The sequence below is a fragment of the Mizuhopecten yessoensis genome, unplaced genomic scaffold, assembly GCF_002113885.1.
Source record: "Mizuhopecten yessoensis strain PY_sf001 unplaced genomic scaffold, ASM211388v2 scaffold716087, whole genome shotgun sequence".
Taxonomy (NCBI): Eukaryota; Metazoa; Mollusca; class Bivalvia; order Pectinida; family Pectinidae; genus Mizuhopecten; species Mizuhopecten yessoensis.
Genome location: NW_018479941.1, coordinates 21,385 through 42,630, shown reverse-complemented (window position 1 = coordinate 42,630; position 21,246 = coordinate 21,385). Strand labels below are relative to the sequence as shown.

Below are 21,246 nucleotides of genomic sequence, written 5' to 3'. Positions count from 1 at the left end.
AGTAAAAAAATAAAAGAAGTACTAATAGAGACGTATATATTGTAATATATATGTCTTTTGTAATACACATAATATTTGATAATATCCATGAATTGTTTACAGATAATGAACGGCAAAAGATGGAGTGCGATGTTTTCTCTATCAATCAGGTACATCAAAAGATATTTAATCAGTACTAATGAAACATGATGCGATGTGTTCAAGACAGGGGTTAAGAAATTACAGTAAAACTGGTAGGTTGTCCGTGTTTCTAATCATTTAAGCAATGGTTTCCTTCTTATCTATTGCATTATAAGTTGATTTCCCCGTGTCTACGTTGAAAAGTGTCAAAATCGGAGCATGCTGTTATGTAGGAAATCGATCCATAGTAAACGTTATTGTCGTAAACAACTGACGACGACTGCTTTATTTACAATACACACCATTTTCGTTTAAAAAGAATATTGGATTATTGTTAAAAAAGAAAAAAATATGTGTTTTTAGTTGTTATTGTTTCTATGCAATTTTATTTCACCGCACCCACTTACGAGGCATGTGCTTGTCACGTGATCGTAATTTACATACCGCAGCAAAATGTTATGACGCTTATTTGCCAAAATGTAACGCCATTTGCAAAATAGGTAAATCATGATTATTTATATCACTTCTTTCATCCTATTGACTGTTACATTACGATATCGTTAGCTAGGATGAAGTATAATGATAGTTCTTATAGTTCTTGCTCGAAGTTATTTGAAAGTGAAAGTAGAATTTATATATTGATTATTACGACGACAAAATGAAATCTTTTCGAATTTTGTCAACAAGCTGATATTAATGACAATTGACAAATGTTTTCAATTATTACTGCATCAATTTGTATTTATATCTTATCATGTTTCCACATTAATCTATGTCTGATGATTATAGGGCATCTCACTTCCTGTTCAGACAACCTAAAAACGATCAAAAACAGCTTAATCTTTTTTTTTTAATATGTCATTTATTATATTTTGTTTCTCTGGCAAATATAATATCATAATAAGCGTGTTCCACTGTGCTGTTATTATTTATTTTTGACAGAATTTCTGACTCCTGTGGTGCAATGCCCTGCCTTGCCAAATACATTGAAATTTTTGCATGTGATCAGGTAATAATATGTTTTTTAACAGAGGAATTATTTTGGGCAGTTTATTGAATTGTTGGGGCTCCAAATCCCTTTGCACTTATCCCTTCAATGGCCGATTGGCACTCATATTACGGTACTATGCCAATTTCATCATCGAGTATAATTTGGCGGGCAAAGGCTCGGCGATCAATTAAAATTGACAAAAGAAACAGCTGGAGATAATATGTATCAAAACTATCGCCAAACACGTCCACCAAAAAAGTATGGGATATGATTCGGAAAATAAGTGGGAAAAAGAAAACATCCTCCCACCTCATTAATAAAAAACATTTTGTTTTCGTCTAGGTCTGAAATTGCTGATGTATTTGCAAAAAACATAGCTAAAAACTCATCCCCTTTAAACCACTCCCGAAAACTCCAGTCTTTAAAGAAAAAAAGAGAAAAGACACGGCTCAATTTCAAATCATCAAACAAAGAAAGCTATAATAAGTAATTTACCCTACCAGAACTTGTTGATTCGCTTCGAAAATCACAGGACTCTGCTTCAGGTCCTGATGATATTCCATATCAATTTCTAAAGCACTAAACGGACTCGTCACTAATATGCCTTCTTTACATATTTACATTAAAACAAATTTAATGTTCTTCCACTTTCAAATTGTTCACATTTATGTAAACAGTATTTCAAACTATATGTACTATAAAAAGTAAAAAAAATGAGAAGAGAGTCGATTCATTTTAAATTAGATCAAAGACTTTCTAGCAGTCATCTTTTTATGGTGATTTATTCTAATTCGTTGATGCTTGTCAATGTTTTAGTCCATGCCTCAGCGAATTGAATATCAAGATGTTCTAGATATTGTCTAGAATATAAACTTGTATACATCTCTACGTAGTCTAACTTATCCTCCAGACGTTCATATGAAAGAAAGTCAACCAATTGTTTACTTTTTTGATACAAGTCTAACTCAGCATTGACATCGTTTAAATTATGATGGGCATTTCTTTCTTGAATCACAGCAGGTGGCGAAAATGCTAAACGAACGTTTTTTTCTGTGAAGGTAATAGAGAGACAGCATGTGTGTTTATTGTAACATTAATTTAATTAATGAATATGATTATGAATAAATTGTTATTTTTTATTTTATATAGTTATCTTTTTGTCATATATCGACTGTTTCAATACGTTGACTGTCAGAGAAATCAATGGCAGTTATAGCCTCATATTGGACCAAACACTTTACCAAGCTTTATGCCAAACATAGGAACTCGCTTAACACGAATACTCGGATAACTCAAAGTTTCCAAACGATCCCGTCGACTTCGAGATAACGAGGTTCGACTGTATTGTGCAATGTAGCTTCTCCAAATGTCACTGACAAGCCCATTTGTGCTGATAGGTAACGCCATGTAAGAACGCGGGTGCTTGTCATAACGTTGCCTGGGCGTTGAATGGCGCATACGTATTTCTTGGTAAAACGAATGGTTGATGAGATATTCTAGTTGCACTAAAGTTAAATGGAGCGTCATGTGTCATTCTATAAATAGCATCTATGTCAGGTTGCTGATTCGCTAATGATTGAATTATGCCAAGTTGATTGAATCACTTGAGTTACACGGCTTATGTAGAGTTATCTTGTTTTAATACTTTGAAGAGGACAACCCCTAGGCCAGGTATATGTTTCTTTTACTCCAAAATAGGGATAGGGGTTCAAGAGTTGATTATGTGTATCATTGCACACTGTGACATGAGGCAAAGGGAAATCTAGTTTGAAATCATTTATATCTAAAATTCCATAATTATCATCATCAAAATCCCATATAAATATAGCCTTGTGGTGTATTGCATATGTATACACTATATTTTTCCTTCCGAAGTGTTTGACTGGTATAGTTTCTGATAATAAAGGATACAATATGCTCTGTTCCTTCAGCGAAATATATTTGATTAATTTGGAAGTTTCGTTATTCACTCCAATTTTATGAAGGTATGATTCCTGTGGTGTTTTCGTATCTGCTACACTTACTAAGCACCACATTGAAAGTGACACTATGTGTTTTACAGCTTTCGATGGAGAGAAAATTGTCGTAACAACGGCCCAGTTATCGCACGCTGGCATTTTGTCCAAGATCGCCAAATATTTGTGTTCATATATTTGTAAACGTTTTGTCCTCGTATAGTGATTTTTCGTTCGTCAACCCTGTGGTTCTGTCTCGACTTAACTACAGCTGGCTACAGGTCAATGATTGACAACACGTTTTATAAAGTTCTACAATTTATTATGTGCAAAATGAAACAGTGAAGTCAATTAGATGAAACATGATGCTACAGCACGTCAACCACTCGACCGCCCCATACTAAAAACAGTATACCGTGTAACATATGTCCTCTCAAAAAATGTCCACCCGGTATGCCTCCCCGGGGAATAAGTTTAAACACGCCCCGATAATATATTACAACATGCCGACAACGGGAAAATAACCATCCCAAATTAATACTGAGATAATTCTACCAAAACATGCCTACAATGGGAAAATACCACCCAGCCCGGAATAATTTGAGGTCTAAGGCCGAAATACACTCGTACATACCTACCCGTAAGAAGGGTAAAGACGAGCCAGCCAGCTACATGTAAGCCTCTGCCAGACTGATTTACAAGACCAAAACACCCAGCTTTATAGCCAAATTTAATTGTATGCCTTGAAATGCACGTGCAATGTAGTATTTGAACTCGATACTGACCCATACCTGAGCTTAGAGTGCTGTACAGGTAAGGTAAAATATCCTAAAAATGTAAACCAATCAGAAACGTCCAAATATAATACCGGAAGGGAATCCCAAACGGGAATACCCCAGGTAAACAATATGGAGCTGATGATCACAACACGCACTCCGTTACACGAAACGTAAATACGGAAATATATACAACGAGTAAGTGTTCTAAACCCAATCCTTTTACATGTTAATGATTGTGGTAGAAGTGTTTTTACCACTTCACCGGAAAACAGTGATCCATAGATAGCGCCGATGAGATACACTTCAGGGTTTGTTATATTCGTGAAGTTTTTCCATTACTTCTACAGACGATTTATGGTTTAGGATATATTTCGAACAAAAACCTGGCTTGATGTTTTGCAAAATTTCTCTTTCCCTGCCTCTGCCTAAATGTATAATCCTTTTGTTGTCAGACCGGTAATCTATGTCATCGTATATCGAGAGCCATGTTGCTAAAGATGTGTCGCCATAATCTAAATCAATTAGATTTTCACTGGTGTTGCATTTCGTCCCAGTACAATACCTCCGCTTTGCAATTCTTTCTAACAAGTCTTTACCAACAACTAAAAACATTTCATCGACTCGTGTCTCTATTTTGACGTGTGACCCAGCGCCATGTGTCCATCCATAGTATAATTTTGACGATTTCAGTTGATCAAGTCTTTTAAAAATCTGAAGAACACATAAAAATACGTCATCATCTAACTTCGCCCCAAGTAAAGCATCAGGATATTGTTCATGAATGTATTTAAACCAAACATACAATTTCTCTCCAAATTTAGTTGCTCGTCCATGGCTTGTTACATTAAGAAATACAATATCGTTGTAATTATTGTTTTCTACTATAGTTTCTTTTGTTGGTTGGTCTATTAGAAACTTGTAAGTTATTTTAAATGGAAGTTCGCTTTGTGAACGTTGCATAGTAGACAGCCACGTTGATCGTTGCGCGTTCCTGTAGTTCATATTTGTGGCTGGTGTCAAGATTCCTAGAATTAAACGAGGTCGTCTGTCGTACGTGTCCAGGTTTGAAAGTTGACTTGGAACTACCTGGTTCCATTTACTATTTCTAGAATCCTTATGCATAGAATGTTTTTGCCGTGAATTATTTGAGTAGATAATTAAGTAGCCGATCGTGACGGTGGCAACAAGTATATAACACAAAAAGGAAGATATCAGAAGCCGTCCCATTTTTCTTCACGTGGTGTTACTACTGCATCAGTTCAACTGGAAACAAAATAAATTTGATTAAAGAGGCTATTAAGTCAAGTAACTCCATTAAAACCTAGTCGATACTGAAAATATATAATCCTAACTAACCTTTACGTATTTGATAATGACATGACTTGAAGCCAACGTTCAGTGTGTTTTTTTCTCATTGGAAAGTCGATAATAAATATAGCTACAACTCAATAGAGCAATGTCCGGCCCTTTCAGTGAGAAGTAAACATGAACAGAGTACCACGCTGTCGACCGACAAAACGGTTTGAAAACTTTTATTATAAAGTAAATTTGTTTCTTCAGTAACCGTTTTAGATACTTCAGAGACCCTGAAATAATGCTTATTCCTTTTGGAATTTGTTTCAACAAAGCGCGAGAGCATGGAAAATATCAAGCCAGAACAAGGTACATTTTACGACTAAATCGAATAAAGTTATCAGTATGAGAGTTATTTCTATCACTTACTACCTGATAATGATTAAAAAAGTTAAGAATCTTCAATATTTTCAAACTAGATCGTGCATATTTTAATCAAATTGTAAAGTTCATCAATAAACCGACATGTTTGTTATCCTAAATAAACCAAACAAAGAACAATTAAAGTTGCGAACGGGTTCAATTTCAATATTAGCTGATTTATATAATTACTCTTTTCCGGCTGGTTTACCACAAATTCTCAGAAATACTTGAACCTCACATTTGTTGTCCGGGTTGTTGTTTAGATGTATATATATATATATATTTTAATGTTGTTGTTGGCACGAAGAAAATCTTCATCTGCTTAATCATGTAAACTACCACTGGGACTATTAAAGTATAGCATGCTTTGATAGTAGTAGCACGATAGTCCAATTAGCAGTGTTATAATAAAGAAACCCATTACCATTAGACAGCATCGGCCTTAGTAGAACAAGGATATATATATATATATATAATTACTTGGGACATATAAAAAAACAAGTTTTAACTAACCCTACCCTAGATTTGTGTGCCTACCCTAAACATTTTATTGGAATTTAGTGGCATTCACTCTTAAAGTCAAAACTTCTGCTCTATATAATCATGTTAAAAAAAATCCAAAAAATTAAAAAATGCCTACCTATCTATCCTATTTTTTTGTGAGGATGATAGCAGAAACACAAATATGATGTTACCTTTTGCGATGATGACTAACTTATATAAACCTGACTTACCTCAGACAAGTATTAAAATGCATCCCATGAGTCCACATATTATATAGGAATTTATAATCCTAGTATGTCTGACAAAGCTAGAAATGTTCCTGTTCAATAGAAAATTATATAAATCTCACCCTTTTCAGCTTAGTTAACTCTGTGTATGAAGTAGCCTAAACGTGGTGGAACAAGACTCGGCGGAGCGATACTTGTTTCAAACATAGCGCTTCAGCGAAATAACTGTCCGGTGACAGTCAGTGCCTAATTCCCTCAAATTAGTCCACAAATTATATAGGAAATTATAATCCTAGTATGTCTGACAACGCTAGAAATGTTTCTGTTCAATAGAAAGATGTTTCACTGTAGACATGTGTCGTCCTTCTGGTTAAACTCTGTCCTGATCATTTAAGGGATGAGAGCCAATCGAATTGCATCCTTTGAGCTTAAGTAAATGTAAAATATTAAAAACTGATAAATTAGTTGTGCATGTGCAGCGAGCTCTAGACATATCGCGCATGATCAATTTAAAGTATTTATATCTACATATGTAACCTGAATTTCTATAAACAGGAGGAAGGGGGTATATACTGATAGTGATGCTTGAAAGTTCGGATATGTTAATAAGGGAGCAGATGATTACATGACCTTGGTCTGAGGAGGGGGAGGGGCTTAAATGTTTATAATTGAATATAAATAACCCCGTCGAAATATTAAGGCAAGATCAAGTTCTTTATTACCTTGGGGTTTTTGACCCATCGGTTTCAAAAGTGAGATATATTTACAATATCTACATACAATACAATACAATACATGCAATACATACAATACAATACCAGCAATGTACAAACAATATGGAGAGTGTAACAAATGAAGTTAATTGGTTTCTTCTTGCATTTGCCGCTTTTATATATTTTGCCTAATTGAAAAGTCCTTTTGTGTTGTTTACATTAATTAGATTTATCATTTTAAACATACCTGTTTTTTAACATAGTACTTTTTCAAAAGTTTAACACGCAAATTCGAATTACGTGCACATTTCAACATAAAATGAAACTCATCTTCAACATCATTTAAATTACATACAGTACACACTCTAGGACTAAGCTTAATAGTGTGATATCTACCTTTTTCTATATTAAGATTATGAGCAGATAACCTAGTTTTTGTAATCTCTAGATAAGGGTTTACTTAAGTAACACTGTAAATCAAACTGGTTATAAAGATATGTATAGGTATATCCCTTTGAATATGTTTTGCAAAATTTCTCTTTACCTGCCTCTGCCTAAATGCATACTCCTTTTGTTGTCAGACCGGTAATTTGTGTCATCGTATATCGAGAGCCATGATAACCACCGACTCATAAAACAAGAATGTGAAAACTGACATTTTATTTCAAAATACATTTCGTCTGTGAACAGGCAAGGTAAAATGGAACAGTTATTCGTTAGTCGTTATTCGGAATAACGAATAGCTGTTCAACTTTACTTTCCGGGTGGCGAAAGTAAAGTTGGACAGTTATTCGTTATTCAAAATTTTCCAGAAAAATGCTGTGAAACAGATGCCGGTGCACAGGTTTTGAAAGTTTCACGTTCAGGGGGAGCTAATGACAGCATTCACAACGAGTTTCATTAACATTGAAATAGGAACTCACCCCAAACGAGGACCAGGCACATTGAATTTGAACAAAATCTCAATTTTGACAATTTTCGGGTATAGGGTCCCAGGAGGTCTTTAAACTGTGCCGGTGCACGGGTTTTGAAAAGTTGCACGTACAGGGAATGCCAATGACAGCATTTCACACCGAGTTTCATTAACATTGAAATAGGAACTCACCCCGAGCTAGGACCAGGAACATTGAATTTGAACAAAATCTCAATATTGACAATTTTCGGGTATAGAGTCCTATGGGGTCTAGAAACCGTGCCGGTTTACGACTTTTGAAAGGTAGCACGTACAGGGTTTGCCAATGACAGTCATCACAGTAGTGTTTCTATGGGTGATACAAGTCCCGAAACCAAAATTATCCCTATATAATATCCAGTGTCTTTCCCCATATATGTTACAAATCCCAAAAACTCTACAAAATCTTCCTATATAATATCCACTACCGAAAACCCGTCATAAAAATCATCAGACAGAGAAAGTAGCTATACTACCTCCTAAACAATAAAGACTTCACACTTGTATTTCATGTATCATTCAATTCGGGTGAAATGGATTGTTATTATGAAAGTTTTATGATGTTTTCACTGTTGGCTGGCTATTATTGATGTGAAAAAGTGCGTAGTACTCATCTATTCCCATTTACGACAGTATGTTATTGATTTGTCCCCGATACAGGTGACTAGGTGACACCAGGAACTTCTGAGAGAATTCAAAATCATCAATTTGACAAGGAAACAGGACATACAGTTGAGTTGTCATGTTGTATAGTTGTGTTAATTTAGCAGACCATTGAAGCGAGCAGCCACGTTCATCAAACTTTCATTGTTTTTACCACAACAATTCTACATCAATAATTGCCTTACCTCGTAACCCAGGTGTATCAATACAATGTATCATAACAATACAAAGCAATTCCCCTATAACGATATAATTGTGAAGAGTCACTAATGGAATCCTAACACCTTCCCCATCACAGTATAGTCGCGACAGAAAAAAACGGGTCCAATACTTAGTCACAATTTTTGGCGGTGGAGCGGGGATTGTTAAAACGGTGTGGCAAAGTTTGGGGGCTAGGACGTATTATTAAGTAATATGACATAAACTTAATTTTTGACACATAAATTACTTATATTTATGATTTTTGTTGGCCTGGAAGGTAAGCGCATAGCGGGTCCAATTGTGGGAGGAAACTGGACCACCCGAGACCCGCTTAGCTGTGCTGGTGACCCAATATCTAGTCATGTCTGAGTTGGGAATTGAACCCATATTCATGAAACCATTCTCATTCGCAAGTATGAATTTTGTGCTCGTGCCTGATTTCTTGTTCTTGTTATAACTTAATAAATCAATCTTATTTTGTCAATGATTTGGAAACATTTTGAAGAAACTTAAAGCCAAAAACTGTTTTCAATGTTTACATTTGACAGTCTTTGTGATCGTTTGACATTATCTAAGCGGGTTGCGAAAAAGATGGTTTGAGCACAGAATCCATGCTTGAGCATGAGAACGGTTTCATGAATACGGGCCCTGGTAAGGAATTTGTTTCCAAATGCCATTATTTACTACCACAGTTCACAAACAAGCAAGAAAAAATATATAAGAGTATAGTCTGGGAACATTGGGAGTTGTGATGGTCAATTATGTATGATTACTATCTGCCTAGTTTTATCCCCTTCACACAGGATGGCGTCTTTTTGGCCTCCCTTGTGCGACCATGAGTACTAGCTATATTACTACCACCTGTATCATATGAAGAATTAAGATGCTAGGTAAAACAGCAGAGATATAACACTTTCTTCCATAGTATTTTTTCCCATAAACCATATGCATCTTGTGATTAACTAATAATACCCCCTCCCTTCCAGAGTACAGCTGGTGAGAGAACATTTTCTGGGAAGATTCCCGGTCATGACTGACCGACCGACATAAACAGGAATTCTTAAACACCTAAACGACACAAACAAATGTTACTGTATATGAACTGTGTTGTAATAATTACACAGATTACAAGATACCATAGTTCCTGATTCTGACTTATATGTGGATTGTGTCACTCCATTGTTTTCACTGCTCTCTCTCTCTTACAGGTATTTCCATCATTAATACATATCAATTAATTAATGTAGATATTATTTGTATTAATAGAATATGGGCATTTTCACATGACAGCCAAACATCAAAACTCCTATATGGATGAAAGTCCTGACAGGACAATCGAAGGAACAGTAAACACCCGAGATATTTTCACACAAAGCACATTTAAGATATCGTGTCAGGGAGGTGGAAAAACCAAATGCACATATCTACTGTACCTATTACATTTGGTAGTTGTAATTTGTTTGACTTTTCTACACATTTTTAACTTTTAGAAATATGTTCTGATACCAGACAAAGTATACATACAAAAGCATGAGGTTCCTATTCCTAAAATCCTTTAATCACAATTATTACACCCAAACATTGAGATTATATATATATTGTTTTGAATTCTGTTAGTAAATTAACCACTTGTATAATTTAATCATTCATTATGATGCTACATCATGAAAATTCAAGATCATGTATTATTCAAATCTCCAAATTATAAATTTCAGGATTTTTTCCATAAGCAAATTACGACGTTTGTTTAATTTATGCCTGCTACACTACATGGATTGTCTGGAAGTTGAAAAACATGGGCAACTGTGAAACCCAAGTTCATGGCTATAGACAGGATTCCACCTGTCTAGTGGTTTCACATTCCGCAGCTTAAGTTAAGAATTTTGCATAACTTTGCAATGATTTCCTTCCCTAAGTCTGATTCAATAATCACATACATATAAAAACAAATCACCTTGTATTCTGATTATGTTTTTTAGAAATTCGAAATTTCTCCTCAAGGAAATTTTAAAAGTTCATTAAAGCAGACCTCATATGAAGTTTTATTTTCATTGCAAAATCTCATTGCAAACTCTTATTAATGTTTTAGCTCACCTGCCCGAAGCGCAAGTGAGCTTATGCCGTACCGCAGCGTCCGTCGTCCGTCGTCAACTTTTCCCTTTAAAAGCCTTTATTTCCTGAACGCCTGATTGGATTATAACTAAATTTGATATGAAGCGTCCTTGGGACCAGGGGCTCACTAGCTTTATGAAATAAGGGTGTGGCCCCATAGGGGGCTGAGTTAGGGGCCAAAAAGTGGGAAATTTAGAAAAGATTAAAAAATCTTCCTTCTCCAGTTATAGAAAAGCTAGAATCAAATACTACTCATAGTTGTAAAGGCCTTTGGGTGGTTTATATAAATTGTGATTTTCATGTCTGCTAGCACCCCCGTTTGTTCCTGGGGAGGGGGTGAAGTTTAGATAGTTTATATAGGAAATAAACATAATCGGCCATATCTTCCATTGTTTTGAACGGAAGTTGTTCATATTTGATAGAAATACTTGTTAGGGGTAGGGGGTCTGCAGGTAAAAATTATGAGCCTGAGCCCCTAGGAGGCTGAGTTAGGGGCCGAAAGGGGGGGGGGATTGAGGGAAATTTCAAAAACATTCTTCTCCCGTTCTAGAAATGCTAGAATCAAATACTACTCATAACTGTAAAGGTCTTTATAAAATTTGTGATTTTCATGTCTCTCATGGCCCTCGTTGCCCCTGAGGAGGGGGTGACATTTAGTATAGTTTATATATGAAATAGACATAATAGGAGGAAGGTCTGCTGGTATAATTTTTGTGATCCTGACCTCCCAGGGGGCTGAGGGGCGGGGCCTAAAGGGAACAATTTGGATATATTGCTACAAACTACTTCTTCTGTAGAACTCTGCACTGGATATCAATCATATGTGATCAAAAGTATTCATGGGAGGCAGGGATTCAAAATTGTACAAATGGTCCGGCTGACCCCCCAGGGGGCTGAGGGGCTGTCCAAAAAGGGTTATTTGGCTATACTGCTTTAAGCGACTTCTTCTCTGGAACTAAGAGATGGATATCAACGATATTTGACTGGAAGTATCCCTAGGTGGTGGAGATTCAATATTGTACAAATGGTGAGGCTGGCCCCCCAGGGGGCTGAGGGGCGGGCCAAAAGGGGGCAATTTGATTATATTGCTATAAACGACTTCTTCTGTAGAACTATGCCATGGATATCGATCATATCTGGTCGGAAGCATTCATTGGAGGCAGGGATTCAAAATTGTACAAATGGTGGGGCTAACCCCCGGCTAAGGGGTTGGGCCCAAAACAGTTTATTACTTGGAAATGGTTGAGATCCCCACCGTATAACCATATATATATTGGCTGAGTATAAAGAGAAGAATGCACATTTGCTTCCAGGAGGGCCCTAAGGTCTGGCCCCACCCTTGGATACATAGTCCCTGGGTCATAACTTTGAAATAGTTGAGATCCCCCACCCCAAAACTATATATACAAATGCTGCGCATAAAGAGACGAATGTAGTCATGATATTAGCATAAACCCTGGGGTCTGGCCACAACCCTAGGGACCTAGTTTCGGAGTCACAGCTTGGAAGAAGTTGAGATCCCCCCCCCCAAAACTATATATACAAATGCTGCGCATAAAGAGACGAATGTAGGCATGATATTAGCATAAACCCTGGGGTCTGGCCACACCCCTAGGGACCTAGTTTCTTAGTGACAGCTTGGAAACAGTTGAGATCCCCGCCCCATAACCATACATTAAATTTGCGGGGCATGAAAAATCAAACACAGATATATATGCTACAAGGATTGGCCTTGGGGTCTGGAATATCCCCTTGGATCTCATTTGGATAATATTCTGCCATGATTGCTTAGATATCCAGATGAGCGATACATGCCCTCTAGGCCTCTTGTTTATGAATATATTTGCCATTTTCAAATATATTTGTCTCAGAAGTATGGCTGAATAGTTTTCCCAGGGAATGAAAGTGATAATTTAGATCCTACACCGATATATATATATAAGAAATTAATGAGAAACACAATGAAGGCTTGCCATAAAAGGCAACTCATTCTTCAGAAATTTATGTCATACTTCCCTAGGGAAATAGGAACAATTCTTGGAGAAGTGAATATCTTTCCACAGATGCCTAAACAAGCGACTCCTGTATCCATATGTGCAGTGATGCATGAACCGCACACATGAACGCATGTTGCCACCATCATTGGTGGGAAAGACTCTTTGATGAAGTTAATGGGTCCACTTTTTCCGCTTAAACTTGATTTAATCTGCCAAGGAACCTGTTGATAATGAACTGCTTTTTATCTTATCGTTTGATCAAACTGTAAAACTGTTTTGCTGTGGCTCCGTGGACTGTCACTCGACAGACTCCAACACCGTTTACGACCCTGACACTTTCACTGTCAGCATGTGTAAGCTATTGTTGGGTTGTAAGAATGTATATTAAAATTTCCCTAAAATATCAATAAATGTATAACAAGTTTAAGACCAGGAGTAACACACTGAAATAATGATAATTGTTTCAGAAACATCTCAGGTTTAATTAAGATAATAAATCAATGGATTACTTATGGAAATTAGGGGGAAAACAATTTATTATGCATCTTATTTAAAAAAAACAAAAAATTTCTAAAATAGAAAAAGATTTGATTAACAAAATTCAAAACTTAGAAGAAAGGGAGGGAATTTCAAATAATGATGATATCCGCAAATACAAAAAAGAGCTAGAGGATATTAGAGATAAAAAATTGAAGGGAAATATGTTCAGATCAAAGGTAAAATGGATAGAAGAAGGGGAAAAAACATCAAAATATTTTTGTAGTTAGAACAAATAAATTTTACAGAAAAAATAATACTAAGGATAGAAACAGAGGTGGGGACTATTAAAAACAGGAGGAGATTTTAGAAGAAACCCGAAACTACTACGATAGACTATATAAAAATAATGATAAACCCTCTAACTACTCCTGGTTTGATGATATTTCACTTAATGATGTCCCTAAACTTTTATTTGAAGAATCAAAAAGTTAGAAGGTAGGATTGATTACAATGAAGCAACACATGTGTTAAAGAATATGAAAAATGATAAAAGTCCCGGGTCAGATGGTTTTACTGTATATATATATTTATTTTTTCTGGAAAAATCTAAATCCTTTTATTGTTCGATCAATAAACCGTGGGTATGAAACTGGGGATGTTTCTATTACTCAAAAACAGGGAATCATTGCTCGTATACCAAAAGGAGATAAGCCCCGTCAGTTTTTTAAAAATTGGAGACCAATTTCTCTTTTAAATGTTGTCTATAAAATAGCGTCGGGATGTAGTGCAGAAAGACTTACATGTAAATCAGTTCTAGATAAACTTAAACATAGTGATCAAGCAGGTTTTATTCCGGGCAGATATATAGCTGACAATACTAGATTAATTTATGATGTAATGGAATATACAGAGGAACAAAACATGTCAGGCATGTTACTTTTAATTGACTTCGAAAAAGCTTTTGATTCTGTACCATGGTCATTTATAAATCAAGTTTTAGAAAATTTTTTAAATTTTGGTGAGTCAATTAAGCAGCGGATAAAAACTTTTACAAATAATATTTCTTCTTTAGTGAACCAAGATGGAAACTTATCTAAACCCTTAAAATTAGGAGGAGGTTGTAGACAAGGAGACCTGTTATCACCATATATTTTGTGCAGAAATATTAGCAATAAAATTAAGAATAAATAAACATATAAAAGGCATCAAACTCCGATAGGCAGGATTACTGTAATAAAATCTCTAGTTTTAGCAATACTAACACATTTATTCACAGGATTATCTTCTCCTAACCAAAATATTATGATAGAAAATCAAAAGTTGTTTTATGAATACCTTTGGGGAAGTCCAATAGCTAAAGTAAAAGGAGATGTCATTGTCAAACATTATGAAGAAGGTGGTTTGAAAATGATTAATATCAAACATTTTGAAATGGCTCTAAAATCAACATGGATAAGAAATATTTGTCTTAAGACGTCAAATTGGCAGACCCTACTGTTTGAAAAAATAGATAAGAATAAACTATTAACTTTAGGAAATAAATATATTGATTATATTATCAAAAAATATACTTCATAATACATTTTGATTGATGTTCTTCATGCATGGAATACATTAAGGGGGAAAATTGATAAATCTCAGTCAGTTCAAGTATTATCTTTACCCATTTGTTATAATGACTTAATCAAAATAGGCAATACTATTTTTAATTTAAATACTAACTTCATTGATTATAATGGTCTCATTTTTGCAATAAGATAATTAGGCTGGAATTTTGAAAAAAAACATTACACTGCCATTGATACCACTGAATATTAATATAATTATCAAGATGATTGTTTTCTTAAAAAATTAAATATAGAGCTTTTTAATTTTCTGTGGAATAGTAAAATAGATAAAGCTAAGAGAGATGTCATTGTTAAAGATTATGTAAAAGGGGGTCTTAAAATGTTACATGTACAGTCGTTTATTGACTCGTTAAAATTAACGTGGGTTAGGAGGTTATATATGAATTCTGGTAAATGGCAAGTGATCTTAAAATTATATTGTGATAAAAACATTCTGGCAAATTGTGGAACTGATTATATTTCAAAATGTCAAAATAAAACTAAAAATCTATTTTGGATTGATGTATTTAGGGCATGGAGAAAAATTATTGAAAAATATAAGTCCCCTAGCAGTAATTTCAAAATGCCCATCTGGTATAATAAAAATATTTCAATAGAAAATAGAAGTATATTTTACAGGGAATGGTACAATAAAGGAATAATTGTAATTGATGATCTAATCAGAGACAGAAATACCAATGCTTTTTACACATTTCAAGAATTCAAACAGATTTATGATATTAATACAAACTTTTTGCGATACCAGGGTCTAATTACTGCCATTAGAGAGTATATTATACAACAAGATATGTCAAATGTAGAGGTTAACTATCCATTTTTACCAATTAATATAGAAATGTTTTTGAAAAACAAAAAGGGGATAAGAGATTTTTATAGCTTATTTTGTAAAAATGATACTATTTCAACAGGTAAAAAAAAATGGGATGATATATTTCAATTTGATGATGAAGTTTGGAAAAAAATATATATTATGCCATTTAGAATTACGAAAAATACCAAATTACAGTGGTTTCAGTACAGAATTAATCAGCACATTTTGACAACTAATGCATATTTGTTTAAGGCAGGAATAGTAGATAGCCCTTACTGTGAACTGTGTAAACTAGAAATAGAGACAATAGAGCATGTATTATGGGAATGTGACAAAGTACAAAATCTTTTACAAAATTTTGAGTTCTTATTAGATGCATTGATTATTCCATTTGATTATAATAAACAAACATTTCTTTTTGGTTTTTATAACTATAACGGACTTAATAAAAGTGACAATAGTATTATTTTAATAATAAAACAGTATATATACAAGGCAAGATGTCTTAAAGTGCCTTTATCTATACAAGGAATTAAAAGTTCAATTAAAGAACATTACAGTATTCAAAAATATATTGCAAATAGTAAAGACGAAATATATCTCATTAACTTCCAGAATGAGTGGAAAAAATGGAAAAGGCTTATTGATATTTCCTAGACCTACTTTTTGCCGATTGTTTATATGTTTGATCTAATTTTAATTTATTTGAAAAAAAAGAGACAAAATTTAAACATTCAATGTATTATCTTAATTACTTAGCTACTGACACCTATATATTACCAGACTTCTATCCTTTTAATTGGTCTGTTTAATACTGGTACTTCTCTTCTTGTCTGTCTATCTTTCCGTCTGTCTGTCTGTCTGTCTTTCTTTCTGTCCATTTACCTATCTTTATTTCCTCTATTTCTTTGTTTTCTTGTTTCTCTTTTCTGATTTTCCTTCTTTTCTAATATAACATTACAATAAAATAAAATACCACTTACAAAAAGAGCAATATTAATTAGTATGAAAGTATGTGTGAAAGTGGAATTCATTATGTATAATGAAATGTATATGTTACTGTAATGTGAAAAATACTTTGAAAATAAACAAATAAAAAAAAATAAAAAAAATATAATTATCAAACATAAAAAGGTACAAAGGATATCTACAATGTGCTAAACAAAAATAGTGTGGTGCCTACAGGTCAAATAAAGTGGAAAAAATGTATTTGGAAATATACCAAGTGAGGATTGGAAGAAAATATACAAACTACCTTTTGACACTAATACAAATTCAAAACTACAATTGCTGCAATTTAGAATGAATCATCACATTTTAGTTACAAACTCCTTTTTGAAAAATGTGTAATTTTTGCTTCATAGAAGAAGAAACTATTCAGCATGTACTATAGGAATGTAATAAAGTCCAAAATGTTATTCTTGATTTCCAAATTTGGTACCAAACTACTTGTAATGTGACTTTTAATATATGTAAAAAATATTTTATTGTTGGGAAAATAACACAAAATCAAACTCTAAAACAAAACAGGGCAGAAAACGTCATAATTCTAAATATGAAACACTACATATATTATCAAAAGTGTTTTTGCAAAGAGCTTTACCTACCTACTCTAATCAGTAAACTGAAAACAGCATACACTATCGAAATATACATGCGCAAAGCTAGTTTTGCACAGCTCCCGTTTATCGGACTCTAACGTATTATGACAATGGTGTATATTGGTTTTCGTAGGTTCTACTTCCTGATCTCAATCCATTATTTTTTTCCCATTTGTTTCATTAATTCCAGACATATCATACACATGAGGATCCGTCTGAGGATGGAATACATCAGCTACGGTCCTTTACATTAATACTCTCTTAATTAAGCATACATATTCAAGTTTTATCATGATTGTTATTCTGTGCAACTTTGTTCTGCAAGAAGGATTTGAATTAAAATATATGTATCTAACCTTCACACATACAAAAAAAAATGTTGTAAATAACGGGTTTATCATTAATTTAAAATTTGGTTCACAAATATAACTTACATAACATACGCCTAGAAAAATAAATATACAAGAAACTGACTGGAATTAATTGAAACGGGGATTGGGGGATAGTTTGGTTACAAAGTAGAAATTTATCAAGAAAAAGAGGGGCAGGGATAAGAGAGACATAAGAGCAAGAAAATAGGAAGAGAAAATCCCGACGAAAGCAATAACTATTCATGAAAGGATGATTTTTGTTTTTTAGAGCCATTGCATGGTATCTTAAAAAATGTCTGTGAAGTTGCTTCATGTTTAATTATTCAAATGACAATTTAGTTTTGTTGGCCTAAAAGATAAAGGTCCAGAAATAGTTCTTATTGGTGAGAATCACTGTCATTTATTATTCTGTTGCACGTAATTTTCGACCAGAATGAGACAAATGAAAGTAGTTTGCTGAGGATTTATATAATGACGGTCCATGTGTGTTGTGACCCGTATCAGTATAGCATATGTGTATTTCAGACATTTGTAACGTGACCCTATGGTCCAGTTAAGTGCAGCTGTAATGATGCCAAACTCGGTAAGAGCGCATAATTATTGTCATCATAATCTAGTCCGAATTATTCTGACGTTTTATCGACGACAGTCCGATATGAAAAAAGTCGATAAAACGTCAGAATAATTCGGACTAATCATAATCAGTCGCCACATACTCAAATATAAAGTGAGATTTTAAAATTCATCTTGATTTACGTTATTTTTCGTACACAGCCTCGTTAAAGAATTCTAGTTTGGTTTGATTTGGGGAGAGTGGGGGGAGTTGTTATTTGTTTTATATTATTAATGAGAAGGTCTTGGTTTCTTTGACATCTGTTTACCCGAGGTATGCCGTTTTTACAGCAATTTTGAGTTAAATATATACAGATAGTTGATGTCAGAAAGCTGTAAGTTGATTCAACATTTATCATTCACATCATTTGCATTGTCTTGTTTGTTGTAAGCAAAATTTATTGATTTCTGATGAATATCCTGTGTTATAAATTCATGGTTTAAAGTGTGTGCTCATGTATTTTGTGAGTTAACAGGTAAAGGACATGTACACCTGTTCAGTGTTCCTCCAAACCAATCAAATTAGTTAACATTAACCCTCACCCACCCCAAGTAGTTTGTTTAGATTGTGTCCCATTTTTCAGAGACTGTCCTATATGATAATTTAGACCTGGTGGTAAAGAATCATGCAATCAGTTTTACTGATACATGTGCTTAAAATTTGGGCTCAAGACTCAAAAACTTGTGGATAAGTATTGTATAACTCTTTTTAATAATAAATTCTAGGATAGATATTTCAGCCCAAAAACCTTCTTTCTGGTTTTTTTGATACAGAACAAATTCTGTTTGAGAATCAACTGTTTTAAACAGTTTTTTTTTTAAAATATATAGCACTGACACTCGATCCATATTGATATGAAATATTTGAAATTTGAATATTTCTATAGTGCATAATTCCATAACCTTCAACCTATAGGGACATGTCAAATACTACCAGGTACTCATATATATATATACAATGGAAGATAGTATATATGATAAATGGGCATCACAGTACATATACATATTTTGCTGCACACTTTAAAATAAGCATGTGACATGTCCCTGTAACCCACATCTAATTATAGGTAAATAGGGGAATTATTATTGGAAGTCAATATCAACACGTCCAACTAATACAGTACTTTAAAACAAGAGCCCCATGGGCTTAACAGGTCACCTGAGTTGTAATGCAATTGTTATTTGTTGTTGTGATATGACAAAAATAAAAATTATATATGTATAGCGGGGAATTGCACCCCTCCCCAGGGAGGAATTGGTCTAAAAAGATATACACCTCATATACATCAGGTATGCACCTTCTATAAATCAAATATATACACCTTCTCTACTACAAATATAAACCTCCCATACATTACCTATACATCCATCATCAGCTCCAATAAGTTAGATATCAACTACATACATCAGGTATACACCTCCTATTGAACAGGTATACACGTCCCATACATCAGGTATTTACCTCCTATAGATCAGGTATACATGTCCTACAGATCAGATACATATCCTATAGATCAGGTATACACACCTCCTATAGATCAGGTAAACACACCTCCCATGTGATACATCAGGTTACACTTTTTATGCATCAGGTATACACCTTCTATACATCAGATTAATACTAGACCTTTCTCATTTTGAGGTAGACCGAGCGCGGAGAACGGAGACGGAGACTAACACAAGCAAACATGGGGGTCATCTCAAAAATATTTTTATTTATAGAAAGATCATTGTGTAGTGGAGGCAAACACCTGTCCCGTACGTCAGGTAAAGGAACAGGTAATATTCTATGGAGACGCATATATGTTAAAGACTTTTATACACTGTAAGTTATCAATGACCACTACTGGAAAAGTCTCTGTCGCCTCACAGCAAGAGCTGCACAAATGTCAACTATAGAGGAAATGTACCATCTTGGGTTGCGCCACAGACTTCCGATGACACGATAAATTTTAATTTTACAAATAAAATGTTCCACGCTTACGCGGTGCCTACTCATGATAGCGTTAAGGTGCAGGTATTTGTTCTGCACATTCTGGGGAGCTTGTCTAATTTGCTGCCTGCGAAATGGCGTCATGATAGGATATCTGTTGGGGAATATCTTGTCGCCAAGAATCAAACAATTAACCGGGAAATCTAATTCCAAATTTGGTTCTATGGTAGGCAAATGTGTGAGAATTTGAGCGTCGTTTTGGTGACCAGAAAAACCACTTTGAACAAACCTTAGATTACCCTCATTGTCAACAATAACAATGGTATGTATACAATGAGCATGCCTATGACCACTGTAATAAAGTGCTTGAGGTTCAACTTCCGGTCTGTACATACGATGGGATGTCCCGTCGATAGCCCCTACCGCGTCAGAGAGATCAGACCAATTACCCCGCATACCCTCCCACTCTTGTCGACCGGGCCAAACAACGCTGTCAGCAAAAACGTCCCACATGACAGCACGTAACACACTGAGCTCTCGCCCGACGGTTGCTGTTGAAACTTCAAAAAGAAGAGAAAGAAAATGAAGCGATGGATATGACCTTAGCCATACGAGGAACATCATGACACGATTTCGTGGTGATAAAATATGTTCATGGTTATTTCCCTGATGTAATCTCGGTGAAATTTCATGCACAATAGCCAACAGTGTCTCCGGCGTCTCACACGTGATTTCCATAAATTCATAAGGGTGTTCCGAAAACAAGCCAAAAACATTTCTTCCGCCCCAATGATTTTCCAGAGAACCGAACAATCTATTGCGAATATCAAACTGATGAATTGCTGGTTCGTGAAATTGTAATATAATCATTAACAATGCT

The 21,246-nt window shown here is 34.6% G+C and overlaps 1 protein-coding gene across 5 annotated transcripts; it reads right to left on the bottom strand.

The window, feature by feature from the left end:
• Positions 1-3,381: 3,381 nt before the first annotated feature.
• Positions 3,382-20,025, bottom strand: LOC110441659. Of its 5 annotated transcripts, none has more exons than XM_021484866.1 (2): positions 19,962-20,025; positions 3,382-5,108 (listed from the first exon to the last, which is right to left on the bottom strand). In XM_021484866.1, the coding sequence occupies exon 2, from the start codon at positions 5,070-5,072 to the stop codon at positions 4,149-4,151; it is 924 nt and encodes a 307-aa protein (XP_021340541.1). In that variant the 5' UTR covers positions 5,073-5,108; positions 19,962-20,025; the 3' UTR covers positions 3,382-4,148. The 5 variants fall into 5 exon arrangements, with proteins under 5 accessions (XP_021340541.1, XP_021340539.1, XP_021340540.1 ...); XM_021484864.1 differs by having other exon boundaries at positions 19,896-19,981; XM_021484865.1 differs by lacking the exon at positions 19,962-20,025 and adding an exon at positions 19,792-19,887.
• Between the last annotated feature and the right edge of the window lie 1,221 nt (positions 20,026-21,246).

Bases quoted from the DNA above. Each gene is read 5' to 3' on its own strand.
- LOC110441659 (XM_021484866.1), bottom strand. From the start codon at position 5,072: ATGGGACGGCTTCTGATATCTTCCTTTTTGTGTTATATACTTGTTGCC.